This window comes from Hyperoodon ampullatus, assembly GCF_949752795.1.
Source record: "Hyperoodon ampullatus genome assembly, chromosome: 1".
NCBI classification, from domain to species: Eukaryota; Metazoa; Chordata; class Mammalia; order Artiodactyla; family Ziphiidae; genus Hyperoodon; species Hyperoodon ampullatus.
Window position 1 is genome coordinate 31,500,978 of NC_136914.1, and position 25,646 is coordinate 31,526,623.

Below are 25,646 nucleotides of genomic sequence, written 5' to 3' on the forward strand. Positions count from 1 at the left end.
CATGAAGGCACACAATCGTCACCATCTGTGCTGACTGTTCTGTCTGCTCCACCCACCCGCCCCCAGATCCACCCTTTGCTCGGGTGGCCCGGGAGGTGACCTCTGTGAGCCCTGGGACCGCGTCTGCATCAGCTACGACCTTGCTCTGTGGCTTCTGGCTGGGCTCAGCCAACGGGGGGCACCGTGAGAGCTCAGACGCTGGAGGAGAGCGAGGTGAGGTCCCCGCCCCTGCCGTGCCCCTGCAGCCAGGCAGCCCCCCTTCCTCCCCCACTGCTGCCCGCCCAGTGTGCTCACAGCCTTCAGCTGTCGCTAATCCCCGGTGGCTCACCAGCCTCGCTGGTGCCTGCAACCCTGCCTGCAGCTCCAGTGACAATCCCTTGATCGCACCCGTGGCCAAGCGCACTCCTGGCTGCCCCCCGCCCCGGTCGGCAGCCCGAGGCGACCGGCTGGCATCGCTCACCTGGACTGTATGGACCAGGTCGGCTGCCAGGCACTGCTTCAGCTTCTCATCACTGCTGGTCCCGTGAAGCACCAGGTCTGGCATGTACGTGGGGCAGTAACCCGCCAGAAGGGAGCGGCCGAAGTTTCTCACGTTCGGGCTGCTGATGCTCTGAGACCTAAGATGATACTGGCCGTCAGAACCCACAGCGAAAACGCGCTCCCTTTTTGCACTGCAGCTGGAACAAAGCCCCAGTGACACAGGTGACAAAAACAGATTCGGGGTGGTTCGTATCACAAGTCCTCCAGGAAGTGGGTCACTGGTGCAGGAAAAGGAAGGGAGGTGAAGGGAAAAAGGAGTTTTCCCAAAAGGGAAGAGCAGGAAAAGATGAGTATTCTGGTGGCTGGCTGCGAATCTGGGCCTGTACCTCACACAGAGCATCCTGCAGCCACTGTGTGGGGAGAAGAAAGGGAAAGTCCGTGAGCGTGGTGAGGGGATTTTGGCGAAGTCTGGCTTGAGGAACGCAGCACACCTGCTCAGAGTGCAGCCAGGACAGCAGGCATCTCTAATTACTGCTCTACAGACCAAACATCAACTGACGGAGCCTCAGGAAGAGGGGCTTTTCCTGACCGCATCAGGCTGCTCTGACCGGCAGGCAGGAGAGACCCGCAGGGTGTCACCCACCACCTCCCAGGCTGGGTGTCCGCGGCCACAGATCTGCCGCGGGGACGACGGAAGATGACACCCCTGCTCCCCACCACCCCCGCGCCCCTTAGCGTCCCCCAGTGTCCCCAGAGCTGCAAAGCTGCCACCAGCTCCTGGCTCAGAGCTGGGCTGAGGAAGGGCCGGCCGGTCTGGGGACACTAATGCTTGGAGAGAATAACGCTGCCCTGTGGCAGCCCACAGCAGCGGTGCCGGTGGGTGCCGGCTGGACGCACAGCATCTCCCGGGCCCGGCCCGCCGCTCCCCCGCCGGCCGTACCTGGGCAGCGGCAACTCCACCTCCGGCGACCCTTCGGGCCGGTCATGCTCACTGTCACCGTCACTGCCGGGACCCGGGTCCGGCGAGGCCGGCGCACACGCGTCGTCGTCACTGTCGCCGAGGGCGCTGTCCGAGCTCTCGTTCCTGGGGAGGCCTCCTTCCCGCCTGAAACCGGCGTCCTCGTGCGGCATGGCGGCCGCGCACCCGCTCCGCGCAGGCCTGTCCGCGTCCTCCTTGCCCCGACCCCATGGCTTCCCTGTCACACGCCCGGGGTCGACAGGTGCGCCCCGGGTGGCAGGTGCGCCGGGCGTCTCCGCAGCCTCCTTGGCGGCCCCGGTCCTGACGCCGCGGGCCCCCGCAGATGCCTCGGGGGCCCAGGAGCACCTCGGAGCCCTCCAGTCCTGGGCCTCCCAGGCCTCCCGGGCCGCGTCGGGCCCGGCCGGGGGTCGGCGCGCTGACTCCGCACACCTGCAGGCCCGCAGCCGCTCCTCCATCGCTTTGGTGCGACTTTCAAAGTCCGAGTCCGGAGACACGGAGCTCCCGATGTGGAAGGTGACCTTCTCCCAGGGTGGCCTGCCCCAGGGACGCCCCTCAGGGCACGGCCTGGCCACCGAGCGGTCGGGCAGCTTCTTGGGCATCTCCCCTCCCGACTCCTCCCCGCCGGCCGGCCCCGCGCACGCACCTGCGCCGCTGGGGAGTCTCGCGGAGCCGCCGCGGGGCGCCTCCTCCGTACTCTCCTCGTCCCCACACGACGCGCCCCGAGGTCTCCGGGTGCTGCGGGCTGCGAGGCTCTGCTCCGGTCCCCCGCCTCCTCGTCCGGCGAGGTGGGGACAGAGGTCTCCGGTGTCAGCGTGCGGCGGGGCCCCGGCCAGACCCTCGGCCGCCGTCGTGGGCAGGCTGGGTGGCAGGAGGGCGGGCTCGCTCCGCACCGTGACCACCACGTACTCGGACTCCTCCACCTCGCCCCTCTCCAGGGCCGTGGTGATGCTGCCCCCGGGCAGCGCCTGCTCGTCTGGCCCCCAGGTCCCGCTCCACGTCAGCTGGTTCTCCTGCAGCTCTGAGCACCGCAGGAAGTAGGTCAGCACGTACAGTATGCGCTGCACCAGGTCCTTCTGCTTCCCGAGCACCACCGTGCGCGTCAGTCGCACCGGCGAGCCGATGGCCCCGTAAAGGTCGCCTAGAGGCAAAGTGGACAGAAAGACAAGTCATCTGGGGGAGCGTGTCAAGGGTATGTCAGCCCGAACAGGAGAGATACAGATGACTTACTCCCAGGCCAGCATCGCTTCTTCACACGCCTGACTGAGGCACAAAGGTAATTCCTAGAAGGACCATCTTTCAGTTTTCCTCTGCAACGTAAAGCCTGCCTGGAAGGCCTGCCAGGATCAGCCCTGTTCTGGGTGCTCAGGTGCAGTGCGCTGACAGTGCAGTGCTGGTGTATACTGGGGGCAGTGCAGTGCCAGTGCAGAGGGTGCAGTGCACAGAGAGTGCAGTGCTGGCGTATACTGGGTGCAGTGTGGGTGTATACTGGGGGCAGTGCGGTGCCAGTGCACAGAGGGTGCAGTGCTGTGTACACAATCCCTCGAGGTGCTTGCTGGGCCTTTCCAGGCAGCTCAGTGGGCTGGCTGATCCCACCTCCCCAAGGTAAGGCTAAAGCCAGAGCCCTGAATACGTGACCAAACCAAATAATTTATCTTGGAAACTAGAATGATGAGATCTTCTTGAAGAATTCCAGGACAATAGGCCCTGGGGTGAAATTCCGGGATCTCTGAACAGAAAGTGCAAGTGAATCAATTCAAAACGGTTAATGAAATGGTCTGCTCAATACACACAGGCACCAAGAAGAATCAGTTTGATTAACAAGAAGAAAATCACTTGCTCATGAATAATGAATCTCATTTTTTTTCTATTACTTCACATGAAAGTTCTACTGGAGAAAAATGTCCCATAACTTATATCCTGACACATTGATTAAAAGCTGGCTAATGAAGCACGAACATTTGGCTCAAAGGTGGAAGAAGAAAGGCAAACCTGTCAACGAACCATCAGTGCAGGCTCCTCATCACAAGTGTCTGTCCAGTGCCTATTAAAATTATTGCATGTAATAAAACCTGACGATTACACTTGGTAAGTCGCACCTTCCATATTTTGATAATATTATTGACAATTACAACAAAAAGCCAACACTTACTGACTGCAAGCACAGTGCTGAGTGTTTTACATGGATTGATCTCATTTACATATCTGTATAAGCAACCCTAAGTCAGAAAGCATTGCAGGAATAATCAGAATGTTGGAATAAATCAAAATGTGAAAAGATCCCAAATAAAGGAGAGGAGATGCATAGTTACCAGCTATAAATAAGAACTCAGGAAGTCGGACTCCATCTGGCGGGAGGAGGAGAGGCATCTGTTAGATAAGACTAATCACACTGTTAAGGTTTAAGACTGACGGAAAAGGGACAGCACGCATCAGAGGTGCCCACCCCCCCCCAGAGAAGGTTTCCAGGGTAAGCCTCCTGAGAACAGGTAAAGGGCAGGACAGAAGTGATATCACACAATCCTCTCTATAAAAGGACTAGGTGGGGCTTCCCTGGTGGCACAGTGGTTGAGAATCTGCCTGCCAGTGCAGGGGACACAGGTTCGAGCCCCGGTCCGGGAAGATCCCACATGACGCGGAGCAACTAGGCCCGTGAGCCACAACTACTGAGCCTGCGCGTCTGGAGCCTGTGCTCCACAACAAAAGAGGCCGCGACAGTGAGAGGCCCGCGCACTGTGATGAAGAGTGGCCCCCGCTTGCCACAACTAGAGAAAGCCCTCGCACAGAAACGAAGACTCAACACAGCCAAAAATAAATTTTAAAAAAAAAGGGCTAGGTGAAGGCTTAGTAGAACGTTATCTCTGAGGCTTTTGCAACTGAGTGAGAAACCATGCAAGATTTCAGAAAAACAACTCAGAACTGTAGTCTGATGTCAGCACAAGCACTTCTGTTTGAGTAAACTTTCTTGACTAAGAGCGTGTTACTGTTCCTTCCCGTGATCACAGCTGCCCATGGCTGCGGGGTGTCACGGCCACATCAGGAATTCATGAGACACTCTTGTTAAATCAGCCCCAGTGTTAATAAAGAAGACAAGATCTACATACCCAAAATCTGGCAAAAAAAAAAAAAAACACTTTGGAAAGTCCACTCAGAATGACAGTTTTTAGCAATGCATTTAACTTTTGGTGTTGTGCATTATAATAACTAAGTCATAAATGGGAAAAAGTAAAAACAAAGAAGGCTATTAAAACACCATTGACAACAGTTTAACCTGTATGAAGTGGACAGCTGTGTATGGAAACAGTGCTGCTACTTCAGAGCCCAACTCCGCAGAACAACGCATCACTAAGATAACAGACTTACTGGACCTTGACCTTGAAGGCAACTTTTTCAGTCCAGGACTGATGAAGCTACTAATTTTAGAGTGGATGCCTTTGTTTTGCGCGGGGATGATTTTACAAAATGAAGAAGAGCTTGCACAATGACGTGAACAGACCTAACGCTCTGAACTGCACACTTAGAAATGGCTGAGATGATAAATGTTAGGGTCTGTGGCTTTTTTTTAACCACATTACCTCCCATATCTCATGACCCCGGGCAGAGGGAAAGACAGCTTTATTATCTGTGATACAGTGAGGATGCAGTACCAGGGCCAGAATGAGAGTCTAAGTAATTAACACGTGCAGAAAGCACCCAGGACAGTGCTTGGCGCACGGTGGCAGCTTTCACTATTACAACACGCTGTTTCCTGAGGTTGCCGGGCTCTTCCCCGGTCTGCCGTTATTTTCTGGAAAATGCTGCCTTCTACCGATTCCTCAAGTGTGTCTTCCTTGAAGGCCCCCTCCCCCCACACCCCCCCTCCTGGTGCCTCCCCCCGTTATCAACACCTGCAACAGCAGTGTCGGTAACAGGGGGCTTCACGTACAAGCAGTGGAACTCCCACGGCAGCCATGAGCCGTCGGCACCCATCTCACAGATGGAGAAGCGGAGGCACAGAGGGTTAGGGCACTTGCCCAGGAGGCTGGGATCTGGTCCAGCCGTCTGAGCACGTCGTCACCCTCTGCACTGCACTGTGTCCCTCGCGGGCTTCTGCTCACCCCAGCAAAGGAGTGATCGGGGCGTTCTGAACACGGCCCTTCTCCTCCACCGGGCAGCAGGCTCCCCAAGGCTGAGCTGCGTGTCACCCGGGCCCTGGGTCCTGCAGAGGGACGTGGCCTGGGACACAGTGGCTGTGCAGGCCTGATGGGTCACTGCAGACTCGGCCGAGTGACAGGCCCTGGAGCGCGCCTCTCCTATCCCCGAGCCCTGGGCTCGCAAGCGCACACTCCACGAGCAGCCACGCAGCACGTCAGGCCCCTGCGCCAGGCCTGAGCACAAAGCTTGGAGGAAGCAGCTAAGGGGGCAACGGAGAGAAAGGCAAGGGCTCTGACCTCAGCTCAAACTGAAAAGGCGGCAACATCCTACCATGTGTTACTCTCTTTTTTGTCCGACTTTCTTCCTATCCGGCCCACCCTCTAGGGCGGTGGTCCTCAGCGAGGGGCTCTCCTGTCCCGCTGGGGACACTGAGCATCGTCTGGAGACACTTTTCATCATCACAACTTTGGAAGAGGGGTTTTCACCGGCAGCTGGTGAACAGAGGCCACTGGTGCTGCTAAACATCCGACCAGGCACGGGGCAGTCCTCTTCCCCCCTACCCAACAAAGAATTTTCTGGCCCAAATGTCAACAGTGCCAAAGTTAAGGAGCCCCACTGGAGGAGCAGCCGCGGACCTATGTGGCTTTAAAGAGCAGAATGAGGCTCTGGCAGGGGGAGCGGAGGACGGGGGCTGCTTTACAGGTAGAATCTGTGGGCCAGTCCCCCGTTCCCTGCAGCCCAGTGACAACTGGGAAACGCCGGGCTGGATGGCGAATAGCAACGGAAGAGGCTCCCATTTTTCCTATTCTGTCCCACACGGTCTCTGAACGGTACTGACCCAGCTGCGCCCAGAGAGGATTGTATGGGTGTGTCTTGGCCAGCGTGTTGACCATCTGAGAGGTGCGTTTCTCGGAGAAGGCTTTGATGGGAGGGTGGTCAACGGGCATGACGGTGGGCACCCAGGCCAGGTGGTAGGTTAAGACTGCGGTCAGCAAGGCAGCAAAAAACCTTGGAGAAACGGGAGAAAACACAACGGGGTGAGTCAATGCAGGAAGAGGCACGTCACCGACAGCGCGTACACCAGCCTCGGAACTGGCATTCAGGGCTCCAGAGTGCCGCCGCTTACTGGTTCTTGTTGATCTGCTCTATCAGGAGTGTAAATTCCTTGAGGAAGCGCTGGCACAGCTGCGTCTTCTCCAAGGTGCTGGACATCATGGCCAGCCACACGGGCTCGGCTATCCTCGGGACGGAGTACAAGCTCCAGATGGTCCCTCTACAGAAGAGAAGGTAGACGGAATTGTCACAGATGTCACGGTGGATGATCTTTGTGTAAAGGAATCCAGAGGAAAACAGTCGTCTGGATCTAGGTAGCCCCTAAGGCATCCAAAGCAGAATATAAAACAGGGGTCGGTAAACTAGGACACGATGCACAGGCCAAATCTGACCTTTTTTTAATAAATAAAGTTTTATTGGCACACAGCCATGCTCGATCATCTCCCTATTATCTGTTGCTGCATTTGCACAACAGCAAAGCTGAGCAGCCGTGGGGTAGAGACCCTTTACAGGAAAGGTATACTAACCACTGATATAAAATAGTCGTCCTTAAAAAAACTTATTTGCACGATGCCTCGTGTCAGAATTTATGCCAATTTTCATAGGAAAAAAATAAAGGAAGAAAGAGTGAACATGCTAGACTGAAAATGTGACCAGAGGGAACTCAAGTCTCCCAATTTCTGGTTAGTGCTTTCATTCTTTGAACCAAAGCACCCTATTGACTTTAGATGAAAAAAGAACACAAATAAATGGCTCTTCTTCACCATATTGTATACTAGATTGTTACATGGGCTAATGGAATCAAATTCTTAGAACTGTAAGCTGTTAGGGCAAGTGATGAGTCTGGCCGTGTCACTTAACGGCTTAGGAAACTGGAGGTGTAAAGGAGTTCCTTGCAGGAGACACACACGCACTGAATGACAAGGTCCGGATGAGAGTGCCTGGTGCCGGGGACTCTGCCCCAGGCCACGTGCCTCGTGGCGGTCCTTCCAGGGAGCGCACCGACGGGCCTCGGATGTCCACGGGCACCTCTGCGTCTAGGAGACACCCCCTCTTCCCGGATGGGGGTACACGAGGCATATTCTGGCCTGAGTTTCCGGCCGTGTGCATCAAAGAGCCGGGACACACAGGATCCTGCCCTGGCACAAGGCAGAGCACCTGCTGAGCAGCCAGCAGTGACAAGTGACAGCTACGTGGACCTGGGCTTCGCTTACTGACACCAAGGTTTCCAAACGCTAACATGTGATCCTGTCGCTGTTTCTGGAGCGGCAGGTCACTGAGGTAAGGATGAGACCCGTCTATCCACAGTGAGGCCTCAGGTCCTGTCCCTTCAGATTCCGGACCTTCTATTAAATGAGTGTCCAGACCCTCCAGCACAAGCCAGCTTTGAGCCTGACCACAGCCCACCCGGCGCTGCCCACACAAACCATAGAAGGTTCGCTAGTCACCATACTGCCATCGAAACACACAACTTCACACTATTTCTCAAATGTGCGACTTGGGTCTGAATGATCCCCAGATAAGGACTAACGTGTTACTTGAGTACTTTACACATAACCCAGGGTTCAGCTAAGGCTGGGTGGGGATTTTGCTCCAAGCAGCATTAGAGTTCACCAGCCTCTACCTTAAGCGTCACAAAAACGTTCTAACATTCTAAGAATCGTAAATATTTTTATCCCTGGGCTAGAGAGGAACGGTTGGACTCTTAATTAGTTCGTGACAGCTCTGACGTGTGATTCCATCCCGCACCCAGAAACTGGCCCTAAGAAGCACTGCAACAGCCCCGCTCAGCATGGTGACCGTGGATCCCAGGTACAGCCCAGACACGAGGGGCAAGGCCTCCAGAAAACCAGTCTCCAGGGTACAAAGGTCAACAGTTAGGAACTGACAGTGAGGACACGCTAGGGTGACCATACAATTTAATGTCCTGACCAGGACACCCACGGGGAGACACCGGGTGTACACAGGGCTGTCATGGCCAACTGGAGTGTAACCTCCCTGGCGTGCATACTCTCCCCACTTATGCTGTGCACAAGCATCTCAACCTCCAGTTTCCACATCTGTAAAATGGGCTAAGAGTGCTTACTCTTAGGGCTTTTGGGAGATGACACGAGATGTATGAATATTAGTTTTCTCCATTCCGTCACATCAGGGACTTTCTATCTGGCAGTCGTGAGGATTACTCAGTGCTGGTGGCTTAAACTTTGTGCTCCACTGGGCCTTAGCTTCAAAGGAAGGAGCTGCTAAAATGACTAATAACTGCCAGCCCCCAACATTCCCGAGTTGTGATCTCCACGCATCCCGAGATCCACGGCCGCTGCTACCGCTGCTCGCCAATTTCCCGTCGGGTTTGCCAAACCTTGCCAGTTTACCTGAACTCCCCCAGAGCCTCCATCAGACGGCTGACATAAAACTGGACGCGGAGACTTGACTCCGCTATCTTCCGGCAGGAGATCATGGCCTTCGGTGGAAAGAGAACAAGCCACATTACGTGGAGAAATTCCTTCGTAACCATCTACTGGGCTTTATTAATAAGAGACGATGTTAGAGCCCACACTCAAGCTAGTCACGACCGAGGTCGTCGGGGGCAGTAATTCCCTTTCCCAAAGCAATCAGGATCCGGTACCTGACATCAGTGTGCCTAGGGAACTTTCTACCACTGCTGCAGCCAATCTACATGCCCTGGGAAAGCGATCCGGTACAGAGACCCCCTCAACCCTTACAGCCCCATGTGACAATGGACTGCATTCTCAGTACCTTTTCAATTGCACTCTTCAGCCTGTTCATGTGAGACTCAAACAGGGGGAAATGAGAAAAAAAGAAGTCCTGGAAGTTCCTCTGGGCTTCCTCCTTCTCGCACAGGGAAAAGATGAGGCTTATGGCGATCTTCTTCCTCCGAGCTATGGCCGGGTTGGAACTGCAGGTTTCTTCAGCCAAGCTGAACGTCTCATCCGTTGACCTGGAAGGAGAAGGGGTTTCAGGAGTCACCCTGCATCAGTGAACCACACCGAGGACGAACCGTAAAGCCAGGGCGACACCCTGGCGGCCGATCCGGGCATGCGGTCCTAACTCAGAGTGTGTCTACCGCCAGGTCATCCTCCTGCATCAGACTCCGTCGTGAAAATGAAAACCTCCGCTTGACACTCAGTGTTAGCCTAACACAAAAGGAAACTTAAGTGAGAACTGAAAGTAATTTCAAACGTCCTCTTGTTAGACTCTTAGTCCTTTTCCCTTGGACTGTGTTACATCAGACTGGCCGCATTTAGGAATGGGTGTGAAGCATCCATTGGCTCAAAACACAGGCCCTTTGCTTTGGCTGCTAGATACCGATGGATAAGAACATCTGAGGAGAGATGGTCCTCTGTGGTATTCTGTGTGACCCGGGCATCACGTTTGGACCTTTACTAGTAGCTGAGGCTTACTTTCCCAAGGTTATTAAAACCGTTAGATGAAGTTACTCCTATAAATGCTGAGATTAAGCCATGCGACTGGGGATACTCTCTGGGAAATCCCCCGAGCAGAAAGACCCACATCTCTTTTGCTACAGTCAGATCCTCGGCCAACTTAAGATTCTTTGCAGAGACTCTGCTTCTAGGATAAGAGAAGCCAATAGACTCTGAATATGTATTCAATTTGTCGTAAGGGGTAAGCCTCACAAATACGGCCAATCCATATCTCTACTTTAACTAGTCTGAAAAACCAGCATGTGACCACATAGCTGCTAACGGCAAGAGTGAAAAAAAGTTTTTGAATTAGTTTGTTTTTTTCTACAAAGACAACAAAGCAAAGGACATCACACTGCAAATGAAAGCGCCTAGCCTGGCACATGGTAGGCGTGCAGGGAGCCTTCTCTTTCTCACGGGCTTCACCATTCAGCCTTATCTGTCACCAAGCTTGGGACAGCACCCCCTTTACTACAAACTACACCCGAACGGTCACGTCTGCTCACGGGGCTTGAGGCAGCCAGCCTCCTTCTTTAACTTGTTCTGTAGCGCTCTGCTCACAGCCTGTAATGTTCCCGTGATTTCCAACATACCCACATCTTAAAAACATACACACATCAGAAGTTTGATGGTCAGGAAAGCTATCTTATTTTTAAAGGAAAGGAGAAGACATCTTGCTCTAACCTCAGAGGGATATGTCATTGTTTTGCTCGACTTGAAGCAAGATCCGGGAGACTTGGGTGTGGCTGGTAAATCAGTAAAAGTCCTCACCGACAGACATGGCGGAGGAAGGACATGGTTTCCAGATGCTCTTGTAAATGCTGCCCACTAAAATAAACCAGGCTTTCTCCAAGAAATCCCTAGATCCTAATCATCTGCTCATCAGAAAGAAATTCTCGAGACGCTCTTACCATGTTACTTAATTTCAAACAATGCTCCCTCTTCTTTTCCAGAGTACTCGCCCTGTAACTTTGTTTTTCTGCACCAGTTTACTCCTATTCTGTAGAGGAAATTCTGAGCTTATGTTACACCAATTCTTTCTTACAACACTTTCTTCTTCGTTATCTCCTATTTCCCCCCTTTTGCAAAAGTAAAATGACTACATCAGTCCACTCATCTTTGGCCAATGTGGTCCTTAATAATCAGATTGCAGTGACCACTGAGCCCTCTGCAGATGTGTGTCAGCTTCAGCTCCACCCTAGAAACAGTCACCAACTGCACCTAGCACAGAAGACGGGGCCGTCTGCTGAATTTCTGAAAAACACCCGCAGCTTTTTTTTTTTTTTTTTGCGGTACGTGGGCCTCTCACTGTTGTGGCCTCTCCCGTTGCGGAGCACAGGCTCTGGACGCGCAGGCTCAGCGGCCATGGCTCACGGGTCCAGCCACTCCGCGGCATGTGGGATCTTCCCGGAGCGGGGCACGAACCCGTGTCCCCTGCATCGGCAGGCGGACTCTCAACCACTGCGCCACCAGGGAAGCCCCACCCACAGCTTTAATAGCATGCGTGGCTCTTACTCGCTTCCCTATGTCTCTCTGCTGAATTCTAAAGCAACTGAGCTTCATTCAATCTGTCATCTTGGATCAACCATACAAACTGGAATAAATCAGGTCATGCGGTGTTTGTAAATATACTTTTAAGATCAATCTACAATGAAAGCATGTTTCAGAATGTCTTAAAAAATTTAAGTATGCACACAAATACTTCAGCCTAGCTTTACCCTCAAGGCAACAGGTAAGATACACAGACCATTCTGCAAAGGTGAAAACTGGGGCAGAGTGACTGACCAACTTGCTTCAGAACAGAAAGCTTTTCAGTGACCGCGCCAGAGTCACAGCCCAGGGAGTCTGTCTGCTAGCCCTGGCTCGTTGCTCGGACACTGGGAATGACCAGGGGCTCTGGCGCCACGTCTGATCCATCCACTGGGGGGATGGGCTGGGAGCAATCACACCAGCTGACAGGCCTTCAAGTCAAGGGAAGACCATGCTACACACTGGATTTTTTAAATAGAATTTTGTTGACACATGAATGAGCATTTACATACACTGTAAATACTTCAAGATCCTAAATAAAGCAAATACTGTGACTGTTTAAATACATCTCAGTGACCTGTAATTGGCTTCAGGACTGCCCAGTCTGACTGGTTACGTCAGCTCTGAATGTAGGCGGAATCTATGGGTTATGTTGGAACATATGAAATCGCCATTTCTGCAGGTCAAGGAACATCTCATCAGAGACTCTTTCTGGTTATTCATTTTACAATTCCGGGCCAAAGCCCTTCTGGGATGTCATACCTGCTTCTTTAGGGTTTCACCATCTGCACTAAGGGGGGAATCCGCAGCTTCTCTCCTCCATGGACAGCACCTCTGCGCCAGCGGGTAAACTGCCCCCGGACGACGCTCCCCACCCGCTGGTCGCCGAAGCTCCCCACGTGGCACGGGGGTAAGCGAGCAACCAACCGTAAAACTGTGAAGATACTCCCTGGTCACCCTGCACTCCCTCAGGAACCAGGTCTCTGAGTGCTGTGACTTCCTCTCAAAGCCGGAGGCAATCGCATCCCTGGTACCCAGTGTTCTCCGGCCCCGCGTCAGAAACTAATCCCCTCCCACACACCTGCCACATGGGAGAGACGGGCGGCCACCCCGGTAATCAAAGGGTCTTCGCGGGCACAGTGACCGAAGCTGAGCGCCCGCGCCTCTTCCATCCTGGGCGTCAGGCAAGGGCGAGTCTAGGACCAACGGCTCACAGCCTGCGCCCCCCGCCTTGAGGGGCTGTTCTCAGGAGGGCCCAGGCTCGCGGTGACATTCTCCGGGTGCTACCTTGATTCTTAACCGTGTCACCTTTAACTTGCGCTCTGTAAGTGAAGTCTGATGGGGTGATGACGCATGGGCGTGGGCAGGGCAGACGCCAGGCAGCCGAGCGCACGGCGGGTGGGGGGGTTTGGAAGCTGGGTGGCTGGCCTGGGGTCTGGCACACACCCAGGAGCCCAGAACCAAGGCGGTGCCACAAGGCCCCGAGGCTGGGACCTGGGCCCAGATGGGCGGCAGCGGCAGAGGGCACGGCCATGGGAGGGGGGGAAGGGCTGGCGCAAGGCCCGGACCAAGGGGGAGGCAGCCTGTCTGTCCGTCATCAGAACCAGCCCTGTGGAGTCTGCACAACACTTAGCTCTTCATCCTGAGCCCCAGGGCAGTAAACTATCACAAAGTAAGAGCCTACAGTGCACAATGCAATAAAGTACATCAGGGAGTTATTAGAATTCTTTAGAGAGTTTGTTAACATCTCGTTTTGAAAACTGCAGCAACATTGCAAAGCAAATACCCACAGGCACAGAAACAGAAATTGAATGTAGAGATTGCTGCATTGGATAGAAAATACCCACAACTGTCATATGAAGCTTCAGAAGAAGAAATTATTAGGAATGAAGCTCATTTTAAAATTAAATTTCCGTATAATTGACGACGTAGTGACACAATGCGTAAACAGGCATTCTGAATTATATGCAGCCCACGAAGACACTTGCAGTTTCTTGTAAGACCTCTATAAGTCACAGGAAATGGCAGGGGAAACTTAAAATAACCGTGTACAAAGATACATTTAAAATTCAATTCAGACTTACACAAAATGGATGTGTGTGAAGAACTGAGTCTTTAGCAAAACTGTTCCATAAGAATCGTCTGATCCAGATGTACTGAAATTTATGTGTTTTTCTTTCTTTTTTTTTAACATCTTTATTGCAGTCTAACTGCTTTACAATGCTGCTGTATAACAAAGTGAATCAGCTGTATGTATACATATATCCCCATATCCCCTCCCTCTTGCGTCTCCCTCCCACCCTCCCTATCCCACCCTCCCTATCCCACCCCTCTAGGTGATCACAACGCACCGAGCTGATCTCCCTGTGCTATGTGGCTGTTTCCCACTAGCTATCTATTTTACATCTGGTAGTGTATATATGTCCATGCCACTCTCTCACTTCGTCCCAGATTGCTCTTTTCCCTCACAGTGTCCCCAGGTCCACTGTCTATGTCTGCGTCTTTATTCCTGGCCTGCCCCCAGGTTCTTCATAACTTTTTTTTTTTTTTAAGATTCCACATATATGTGTTAGCATACGGTATTTGTTTTTCTCTTTCTGACTTACTTCACTCTGTATGACAGACTTAGGTCCATCCACCTCGCGACAAATAACTCAATTTCGTTTCTTTTTATGGCTGAGTAATATTCCATTGTATATATGTGCCACATCTTCTTTATCCATTCATCTGTCGATGGACACTTAGGATGCTTCCATGTCCTGGCTATTGTAAACAGAGCTGCAGTGAACACTGTGGTACATGACTCTTTTTGAATTATAGTTTTCTCCGGGTATATGCCCAGTAGTGGGATTGCTGGGTCATATGGTAGTTCTATTTGTAGTTTTTTAAGGAACCTCCCTACTGTTCTCCATGGTGGCTGTACCAATTTACATTCCCACCAGCAGTGCAAGAGTGTTCACTTTTCTCCACACCCACTCCAGCATTTATTGTTTGTAGACTTTTTGATGATGGCCATTCTGACCTGTGTGAGGTGATACCTCATTGTAGTTTTGATTCACATCTCTCTAATGATTAGTGATGTTGAGCATCCTTTCAAGTGTTTGGTGGCAATCCGTATATCTTCTTGGGAGAAATGTCTGTTTAGGTCTTCTGCCCATTGTTGGATTGGATTGTTTGTTTTTTTGATATTGAGCTGCATGAGCTGCTTGTATATTTTGGAGATTAATCCTTTGTCAGTTGCTTCATTTGCAAATATTTTCTCCCATTCTGAGGGTTGTCTTTTGGTCTTGTTTATGGTTTCCTTTGCTGTGCAAAAGCTTTGAAGTTTCATTAGGTCCCATTTGTTTATTTTTGTTTTTATTTCCATTTCTCTAGGAGGTGGGTCAAAAAGGATCTTGCTGTGATTTATGTCATATAGCGTTCTGCTTATGTTTTTCTCTAAGAGTTTTATAGTGTCTGGCCTTACATTTAGGTCTTTAATTCATATTGAGTTTTTGTGTACGGTGTTAGGGAGTGTTCTAATTTCATTATTTTACATGTAGCTGTCCATTTTTGCCAGCACCACTTATTGAAGAGCCTGTCTTTTCTCCATTGTATACTCTTGCCTCCTTTATCAAAGATAAGGTGACCATATGTGCATGGGTTTATCTCTGGACTTTCTATCCTGTGCCATTGATCTATCTTTCTGTTTTTGTGCCAGTATCATACTGTCTTGATTACTGTAGCTTTGTAGTATTGTCTGAAGTCAGGGAGTCTGATTCCTCCAGCTCCGTTTTTCTTCCTCAAGATTGCTTTGGCTCTTCGGGGTCTTTTGTCTTTCCACACATAGTGTGAAATTTTTTGCTCTAGTTCTGTGAAAAATGCCAGTGGTAGTTTGACAGGGATTGCATTGAATCTGTAGATTGCTTTGGGTAGTAGAGTCATTTTCACAATGTTGATTTTCCCAATCCAAGAGCATCGTATATCTCTCCATCTGTTTGTATCATCTTTAATTTCTTTCATCAGTGTCTTATAGTTTTCTGCATACAGGTCTTTTGTCTCCTTAGGTAGGTTTATTCCTAGGTATTTTATTATCTTTGTTGCTGTGGTAAATGGGAGTGTTTCCTTAATTTCTCTTTCAGATTTTTCATCATTAGTATATAGGAATGCAAGAGATTTTTGTGCATTAATTTTGTATCCTGCAACTTTACCAAATTCATTGATTAGCTCTAGTAGTTTTCTGGTAGCATCTTTAGGATTCTCTATGTATAGTATCATGTCATCTGCAAACAGTGACAGTTTTACTTCTTCTGTTCTGATTTGGATTCCTTTTATTTCTTTTTCTTCTCTGATTGCTGTGGCTAAAACTTCCAAAACTATGTTGAATAAGAGTGGTGAGAGTGGACAACCTTGCCTTGTTCCTGATCTTAGTGGAAATGGTTTCAGTTTTTCACCATTGAGGACGATGTTGGCTGTGGGTTTGTCATATATGGCCTTTATTATGTTGAGGTAAGTTCCCTCTATGCCCACTTTCTGGAGAGTTTTATCATAAATGGGTGTTGAATTTTGTCGAAAGCTTTTTCTGCATCTATTGAGATGATCATATGGTTTTTCTCCTTCCATCTGTTAATATGGTTTATCACATTGACTGACTTGCATATATTGAAGAATCCTTGCATTCCTGGGATAAACACCACTTGACCATGGTGTATGATCCTTTTAATGTGCTGTTGGCTTCTGTTTGCTAGTATTTTGTGGAGGATTTTTGCATCTATGTTCATCAGTGATATTGGTGTGCAATTTTCTTTTTTAGTAGCATCTTTGTCTGGTTTTCATATCAGAGTGATGGTGGCCTCATAGAATGAGTTTGAGAGTGTTCCTCCCTCTGCTATATTTTGGAAGAGTTTGAGAAGGATAGGTGTTAGCTCTTCTGTAAATGTTTGATAGAATTAACCTGTGAAGCCATCTGGTCCTGGGCTTTTGTCCATTGGAAGATTTTAAATCACAGTTTCAATTTCAGTGCTTGTGATTGGTCTGTTTATATTTTTTATTTCTTCCTGGTTCAGTCCTGGAAAGTTGTACTTTTCTAAGAATTTGTCCATTTCTTCCAGGTTGTCCATTTTATTGGCATATAGTTGCTTGTAGTAATTAATCTCTCATGATCCTCCGTATTTCTGCAGTGTCAGTTGTTACTTCTCCTTTTTCATTTCTAATTTCATTTCTAGTTCTGTTGATTTGAGTCTTTTTCCTTTGTTCTTGATGAGTCTGGCTAATGGTTTATCAATTTTGTTTATCTTCTCAAAGAACCAGCTTTTAGTTTTATTGATCTTTGCTATCGCTTCCTTCATTTCTTTTTCATTTATTTCTGATCTGATCTTTATGACGTCTTTCCTTCTGGTAACTTTGGGGTTTTTGTTCTTCTTTCTCTAATTGCTTTAGGTGTAATGTTAGATTGTTTATCTGAGATTTTTCTTGTTTCTTGAGGTAGGATTGTATTGCTATAAACTTCCTTCTTAGAACTGCTTTTGCTGCATCCCATAGGTTTTGGATTGTCGTGTTTTCATTGTCATTTGTCTCTAGGTATTTTTTGATTTCCTCTTTGATTTCTTCAGTGATCGCTTGGTTATTTAGTAACATATTGTTTAGCCTCCATGTGTTTGTGTTTTTTACGTTTTTTCCCTGTAATTGATTTCTAATCTCATAGTGTTGTGGTTGGAAAAGATGCTTGATACGATTTCGATTTTCTTAAATTTATGAAGGCTTGATTTGTGACCCAGGATATGATCTATCCTGGAGAATGTTCCACAAGCACTTGAGAAGAAAGTGTATTCTGTTGTTTTTGGATGGAATGTCCTATAAATATCAATTAAGTCCCCATCTTGTTTAATGTATCATTTAAAGCTTGTGTTTCCTTACTCATTTTCATTTTGGATGATCTGTCCATTGGTGAAATTGGGGTGATAAATTCCCCTACTATGATTGTGTTATTGTCGATTTCCCCTTTTATGGCTGTTAGCCTTTGCCTTATGTACTGAGGTGCTCCTATGTTGGGCGCATAAATATTTACAATTGCTATATCTTCTTCTTGGATTGATCCCTTGATCATTTTGTAGTGTCCCTCTTTGTTGCTTCTAGTAGTCTTTATTTTAAAGCCTATTTTGTCTGATATGATAATTGCTACTCCAGCTTTCTTCTGATTTCCATTTGCATGGAGTATCTTTTTCCATCCCCTCACTTTCAGTCTGCATGTATCCCTCAGTCTGAAGTGGGTCTCACGTAGACAGTATGTATACAGGTCTTGTTTTTGTATCTATTCAGACAGTGTTTTGGTTGGAGCATTTAATCCATTTACATTTAAGGTAGTTATTGATATGTATGTTCCTATTACCATTTTCTTAATTGTTTTGGGTTTGTTATTGTAGGTCTTTTCCTTGTCTTGTGTTTCCTGCCTAGAGAAGTTCCTTTAGCAGTTGTTGTAAAGCTGGTTTGGTGGTGCTGAATTCTCTTAGCTTTTGCTTGTCTGTAAAGGTTTTATTTTCTCCGTCAAATCTGAATGAGACCCTTGCTGGGTAGAGCAATCTTGGTTGTAGGTTTTTCCCTTTCATCACTTTAAGTATGTGCTGCCACTCCCTTCTGGCTTGCAGAGTTTCTGCTGAAAGATCAGCCGTTAACCTTATGGGGATTCCCTTGAGTATTATTTGTTGTTTTTCCCTGTTTTCAATATTTTTTTCTTTGTACTTTATTTTTGAAAGTTTAATATGTGTCTTGGCATGTTTCTCCTTGGATTTATCCTGTATGGGACTCTCTGGGCTTCCTGGACTTGATTGACTATTTCCTTTCCCATATTAGGGAAGTTTTCAACTATAGTCTCTTCAAATATTTTCTCAGTCCCTTTCTTTTTCTCTTCTTCTTCTGGGATCCCTATAATTCGAATGTTGGGGCGTTTATAATGTTGTTGCAGAGGTCTCTTGAGACTGTCCTCAATTCTTCTCATTCTTTTTTCTGCTCTGCAGTAGTTATTTCCACTATTTTATCTTCCAGGTCCCTTATCCGTTCTTCTGCCTCAGTTATTCTGCTATTGATTCCTTCTAGAGAATTTTTAATTTCATTTATTGTGTTGTTCATCAGTGTTTGTTTGCTCTTTAGTTCTTCTAGGTCCTTAAACGTTTCTTGCATTTTCTCCATTCTATTTCGAAGATTTTGGATCATCTTTACTATCATTACTCTGAATTCTTTTTCACGTAGACTGCCTATTTCCTCTTCATTCGTTAGGTCTGGTGGGTTTTTGCCTTGCTCCTTCATCTGCTGTGTGTTTCTCTGTCTTCTCATTTTGCTTCACTTACTATGTTTGGGGTCTCCTTTACGCAGGCTGCAGGTTCGTAGTTTCTGTAGTTTTTGGTGTCTGTCCCCAGTGGGTAAGTTTGGTTCAGTGGGTTGTGTAGGCTTCCTGGTGGAGGGGACTGGTGCCTGTGTTCTGGTGGATGAGGCTGGGTCTTGTGTTTCTGGTGGGCAGGTCCACATGCGGTGGTGTGTTTTGGGGTGTCTGTGAACTTAGTATGATTTTAGGCAGCCTCTGTGCTAATGGATGGGGTTGTGTTCCTGTCTTGCTAGTTGTTTGGCATAGGGTGTCTAGCACTGTAGCTTGCTTGCTGTTGGGTGGAGCTGTGTCTGAGCGTTGAGATGGAGATCTCTGGGGGAGCTCTCACCCATTGATATTATGTGGAGCTGGGAGGTCTCCGGTGGTCCAGTGTCCTGAACTCAGCTCTCCCACATCAGAGGCTCAGGCCTGACACCCGGCCAGAGCACTGAGACCCTGTCAGCCGCACGGCTGGCTAGTGTTGAGGGGTCTCCTGCAGAGGTGGGGGGTGGCTGTGGCTCACTGTGGAGACAAGGACCCTGGCAGCAAAAGTTCTGGGAAGTACTCCTTGGTGTGAGCCCTCCCAGAGTCCGCCACTGGCCCCAAGAAAGAGCCTGTAGCCTCCAGTGCTGGATCACCTCAGGCCAAACAACCCAAAATTTATATTTTTAAGGTTTATTACAAATTTATCTCAATGTTGTTATAACCTATAAAGCTCCAGTAACAGCTGCAATGTGCACAAAGAGCTTTCCCCAAATAAAAAAGTTATCAAACATTATTTGTCAGCTTGCATTTGCCAGGAGTGACTAATGCTGCTTTCAGTTATGTCAATTGACGTACACATTTTGATGACCTAAACAAATGAATGTGCAGAAAAGTGAGCCAGGAAAACCTTATGATGAAGGAAGATAGTGCGTGAAGTATTACTATTGATTATATAAAATTTTTACACCAAAACATTTTAGTAATTTATAACTTTGTGATAATAGTCACATATCACTATTATTTCTATTATATTTTGTACGTAAAATATTTTTAATGGAAAAGCCTTACATTCATTTTATAGATTATTCTGAAAATGCCTGAAGCCCTGGAACATAATGTTTCTTTAAACACAAACAAACAAAACTAACACGTGATGTTAATTTTGGGAGAAGGGGGCCTGTAGCCTGATGCCCTGCACACGCCTTGGCTCCCCCGTTTCTCAGCCTGTGCTTTCAGGTCCCCCCCTTCACGAAGGCTGCCCAAACCCCAAGACCTCCCGCGAGGCTGCGTCCCTCCCCCGAGCCGCACACCCCCATGCCTCTCTGAGCATTTAGCACCTAGCTCCTTCACACCACTGTTTACGTGAGCATCGTCTCTGTGAGCTCCTGAAGTGCAGGCCGGCAGCCAACTCTTTACCCCTTCACAGAGCTGACACGTGCCGACCTCTACTCACTTACTAAGGTAACCAACTGTAATGTGAGTTTTTAATAGGTACAACCTATCTTAATTCCCTTTTAAGTTTTTGGGTTGTAGGAAGAAGAGGTGGGAAGGTACTGATGTAACATCATCATAAGCTAAAAACTTGCGTTTTGCAACATAACTAAACTTTAGATCTGAAAACCAACTGAAACGAAGGCAGAGAATATCTCGATGCTGTCTCTATTCATAATCAGACTGTTGACTGTTTAAGAATTTGTTTCACCAAAAATTAACCATCCTTGAGCTCATATATTTTCAAAGACCACACTGGTGTCACCGTAAGCCAAGGAAAGATTTATTCCAGCCTTCTAACTTACAGAGGCTACACCTGAAAGGGACCCAGTGCAAAGAGAGCACACACTCACTTTAAATCAATGCCAAAACTACCCAGGTAGTCCCAGTGTCTTTCCCAGAACCTCTCACCTGTGAACTTCCAGGCTGAGCTGAAGCCGAGCGGAAAACTCCGGCCCGTTTGTGCTGACAGCAAGTGAGTGCAGTGTCTGCCAGCATCGCCAGGCCGCCTGCCCCAGTGCCCTGCACAGCCAGGGGAACCCAGCTCACCTCCTGGGAATGATGCCGTTTTCCAAGCTCGTGGTCTGGCTCCGAAGCCAGCGGCGCTGGTAACTGCTGGAGGAGGACGTGGAGGAGCTTGGCGACGGGAAGGGTGTGATCAGAAGGCTGCTCAGGGAGGCTGCGGGAAGAAGATTGGGAAGTCGAGAGCTGGGCTCCAGGAGCCCACGTGCACCTACGTGAAAAATATCCATACAAGCCCCGGGACCTAACTGTTCAGGTTCCACCGGCCACAGCCAGCAGGGGGAGCCGCTCTCAGGCTGTGGTACAACCAAGAAAACACCCTTTAAAACGAACAGGGGTCGCCGACACGGCAAGGGCATCAGTGACCAGGCACCAGCCCCACGTTCCAAACGTAAACAAACATTACTCATCCAGTCAGAGGACAGCCTGCAGATTTCGGATACAACGAAGAGTCCACGGGAGTACTGCTACTGCTGCCCGAGAGCCGGTGCCGCACATGGAGCCGACTTGCGCACGTGTCCCCCCTTGACTGCTTGGTCCCCCTGTGTTTTGAGGTGAAACCCAGGCAGAAGGGTACTTGCCCCGCAAAGCACCCTCTCCCGCCGCCATCTCCAGATACACGGCACTTCCCGCTCCCGCCCCTCACGACTCCCTCGGCTCTGCAGGAGGCACATCTGCTCCTAGACGTGCGTTCTGCTTGGATGACTCGGCTGCCCTCAGCCTCTCTGAGGCCTCCTGCAGAAACGTTGCCATATGAAGAACGAGCACATGATTACGCGAAGGACAGTGATGCCTGTCTCGATCGGCAAGCATGGCAGAAACAACGCATTAGAACACAAATTTCTAGAGAGAGTTCAAAGCCTGAATTTATTAAAAAGTTTCCAATGGTCAAAGCTGTATGCAGAGCATTTAGATTTTCTCTCCCCTCCTGCCCCCCATTAAAAGAAAATCTTTCTTCTGTTTGGTGGTGATGGTGAAGGTGATGGTGTTGGTGATGAAGGTGATGGTGGTGGTGATGGAGGTGATGGTGGTGATGATGGTGGTGGTGGAGGTGATGGTGGTGGTGATGATGGTGGTGATGGTGAAGGTGATGGTGGTGGTGATGATGGTGCTGGTGGTGGAGGTGATGAAGGTGATGCTGGTGGTGATGTTGGTGATGGTGGTGGTGATGATGGTGGTGATGAAGGTGATAGTGGTGGTGATGATGGTGGTGGTGGTGGATGTGATGGGGATGGTGAAGGTGGGGATGGTGGTGATGATGTTGGTGATGGTGATGATGGTGATGGTGGTGATGAAGGTGATGGTGGTGGAGGTGATGGTGAAGGTGGGGATGGTGGTGATGACGGTGATGGTGATGGTGATGATGGTGGTGATGCTGGTGATGAAGGTGATGGTGGTGGTGGTGGTGGTGGAGGTGATGGTGATGGTGATGGTGAAGGTGGGGATGGTGGTGATGTTGGTGATGGTGGTGACAGTGAAGGTGATGATGGTGGTGATGGTGGTGTTGGAGGTGGTCATGGTGGTGGTGATGAAGGTGATGGCACCCCTCTCCAGAACCAGGAGGACGGAGACCCCCACGCTGGCCCTCCCTGAGCATCACATCCCAGGGCCCTCTCTGTCCCGTCTCTCACAGGTGGCCTCACTCTGTGGGTCGTGAATCTCCCTTTGCCCCCGCTCCCCGTGTGTGTGCATGTGCGTGCACCTGTGTGCCATCTGTCTTCACACCCAAACAGCACAGTGGCCAAAACTCGGGTCCTGTCTGAACACTGTGACGACGTGTGCTCTTGTCCTGAAGGCTGACCGTAAAGCATTTAATAAACGTGTCTGAACATACGAGCTAGACGTTCTCCTCACACTGATGGTTTTACTACTTTCCAGGGTGCAGAGAATGAAGACACTACCTTCCTGTCCGTGATTTGAGTGTGCTGCTGGGGAAGGGAGTCAGCAGCTGGATGGAGGTGATGGCTGACCAGGCTGGGAGGCGGGTCCCAACCCCAGCTGCCTGGACCTTCCTCTCCCCCTCGCCACGACCACCAGATTGCAGCTTCTGCGCCACCCGTGTCCTCTTTCTAAACTACAGCTGACTGCTCATGGCTGGAGCACTTGCGGGCACTTGTGACTGAGATACTGGCTCAACACCAGTCTCCCCAGGCGCCTCCTGCTCCCCCGGCATGGGGCATGCCCGCATGCCCCACTCGTCGTCCTGTTAGAAACTGGAGAGTCACCCTTTGTCCCCCCCGCCATGCCCTGTGTCCCATTAGTCCCCGAGCCCCACCAGGACCACCTTCCAGCACGGCTGAAACCCATCCCTTCTCTCTCCCGAGACCTTACCTGAACATTCCTAAGAGCAGCCACTCAAGTAACCTCTTGAGAATGAATTTATCTTTCTGATTCATACATGCACAGGGGACACATTCACAGTCTCCAGAAAAGAATGAGAATGCACTCCCTCCACCCGTCCTGGGGGGACCCCTTCCAGACACGTTCGATGAACACGCTTTTCTATCTTTATATGTGGAGAGAGATCTTGTATATGCCCTTTTTTTATCTTGAAACATAAATGACCATTTACTGCAACTCACTGCTGATCAACTTTTTTCACTTAGAAATATATCTAAGAGAACTTCTATTTCGAGGCCTGCTAGGCTGCCGTGACCTTCCAACCACCGCGTGGGGCTGCTCTGTGGGACGAACGTGACTTAAGCAGGCCCTGGATGAACATCTAGGTCACCTCCAATGTTCTGCTGGTGAAAACAGCTCATCGTGTTTTCTACTCCTACTTTTCACCCTCCACAAAGACACTAGAAAAATGGTTGTCAAACTTGCTATAAGTAAAGTCTATGAAGACGAACATCAGATTTTATAGACGTCTCCCTCATACAAAAAATCATTTTCCTTCATACAAAAAATCAGGAAATGAGGCAAAGACCGTCGAGTAAACTGCTAATACTCTAATGTAAAAAACACTGTGAGCTTGGAATTGAGTTTGTTCCTTTACTGAGGACGTGTCTTTAAAAAAAATAGGTGGATAGATAGTCTAACCCATTAAAGCAGTAAACTGGATATTCTTGTTATTGCTCTATTCCTTCTTCTGTGTGTGTGACAAGCTATGTAAAGAGGCACTGGGGCACGTATCATGAAGGGTAAAATGCATGAAGGCATAGATCAGAATTAAGATTTGATTTCCTCTCTGTTATTATAGTAAGCTACTGAATAACCCAGAAACAACGTTGGATATTCTTCTCAGGTACTATTCTAAAAAGGGAAGGAGGGGGAGAAAACCCAATGAACTGTTTTAAAAAATTTTATGATAAATCAGATAATCCTTTTACAAACACACGTGTGCGCACGCACGCACACACACACACACACACAGCGGTGAGTTTGGGGGAGAAAAAGTTAATGGGAAAAAAATCTATCTTCTGCCCACCTCCCTCAGTCCTGTACCCTCTGCCCAACTGATCTACTTTAGCAATGAATACACGAGGGCAGTTTTCTCTGGAGCAGTTGGTGAGGCACCAAATAGACCTAAAATATGGAGCCAATCAGGTTCCCCCTTTAGCTGTCCCAGAACAAGACTAAGTCCAAGTCCTCACAGGGCGCTGGTGCCTTTTGTGATGAGGCTCACCCCCCCAACCAGTCCCCGACACTGCGGGCACATTTTAGCTGGGCAGCCCCAGGACCTATACCCCTGCGCAAACGAGCTTCCGAAATCCGCTTCTGCTCAACGCTGATGCAGTTCTTTCCTCCCTCCCGGCTGTCGTCCCTCGAACACCCCTGTCCTGGGCGCCACCCCCAGGCCCAGGCCCCCGGCTCCCACAGGGCGGGTGAGGCAGTGTCCCTCACCCGCTGTTTTAACTCTGGGTTTACATGCAGCTTCCTGAGGGCAGGTGCTATGGGTCACTCATCTTCTACATCGCCCCAGCTCTGGCAGAGCCTGCCAGCCTAGCGGGTACAAGATTGTTATTCAATAAATATAATAAATGTGGCTTCCCGGCCTGACTCAGGGCTACCCTGCCAACTCCTTGCCTTCACCTCGACTGCAGCAAACTGGCCCAACTGTGGAAGCCACCATGGTAACTGAGCTCTCCTACGACAGGGGGCCCTCGGGAGTGCAAACCCAGACAGCGCTTTGCAGCCCCGGAGCACGAGGGGCACGCGGTCAGCACCCACAACATTCCTCCCTGAGCGGGCGGAAGACAGGTGCGGGGAAGGGGCTGGCGGAGGGCGACAGAGACCCTCGGTGTCTTGTCTTTCTGCCGGGGAACCGTACTGTGTGCTCTCAGGCTCCTCATCCGGATAGAGTTCCTCTCTGTAGAGGATGATTTAAAAAGCAAAAAACAAACAAAGAAGCTTTTCTAAAGTTACTTCTTTACTGAACTACTGGGGAAGAAAAAGACTCTGAGGTCACTCTTCAGATGTGACTTGTGTGCTCAGAGTTTTGGGGCAGCCGCCATGCAGCCAGTTCATCACGAAGATGAACTGGTGTCAGCTGTGACTTCAGAGCTTCTGCTGGCCTGGTACTGACAGCTGCAAACATTCCCCATCTCCAAAGGTGCCCGCCTAGGTAACCTTGGCAACGAGTGACGTCTGGGGGACAAAAGGTCAGAGGAACTGCACACAAGCACTGCTCTCTCGTTTAAAAAAGGCGTTTCCCACAGGAGCACTGGGGTAAGCACCGACACTGCTGTGTGTG

General features: G+C 49.6%; 1 protein-coding gene across 1 annotated transcript in view; it reads right to left on the reverse strand.

Annotated features, from left to right (window-relative positions):
* Positions 1–25,646, reverse strand: part of FNIP2 (folliculin interacting protein 2) — a gene marked incomplete at both ends in the record, with an annotated part of 79,107 nt that overhangs the window by 20,873 nt on the left and 32,588 nt on the right. Inside the window, 7 exons of the mRNA XM_079702388.1 lie at positions 461–617; positions 1,421–2,597; positions 6,429–6,598; positions 6,717–6,863; positions 9,016–9,104; positions 9,401–9,602; positions 20,978–21,107. Coding sequence (XP_079558514.1) covers positions 461–617; positions 1,421–2,597; positions 6,429–6,598; positions 6,717–6,863; positions 9,016–9,104; positions 9,401–9,602; positions 20,978–21,107 — 2,072 coding nt within the window. The remainder of the gene's footprint in view (positions 1–460; positions 618–1,420; positions 2,598–6,428; positions 6,599–6,716; positions 6,864–9,015; positions 9,105–9,400; positions 9,603–20,977; positions 21,108–25,646) is intronic.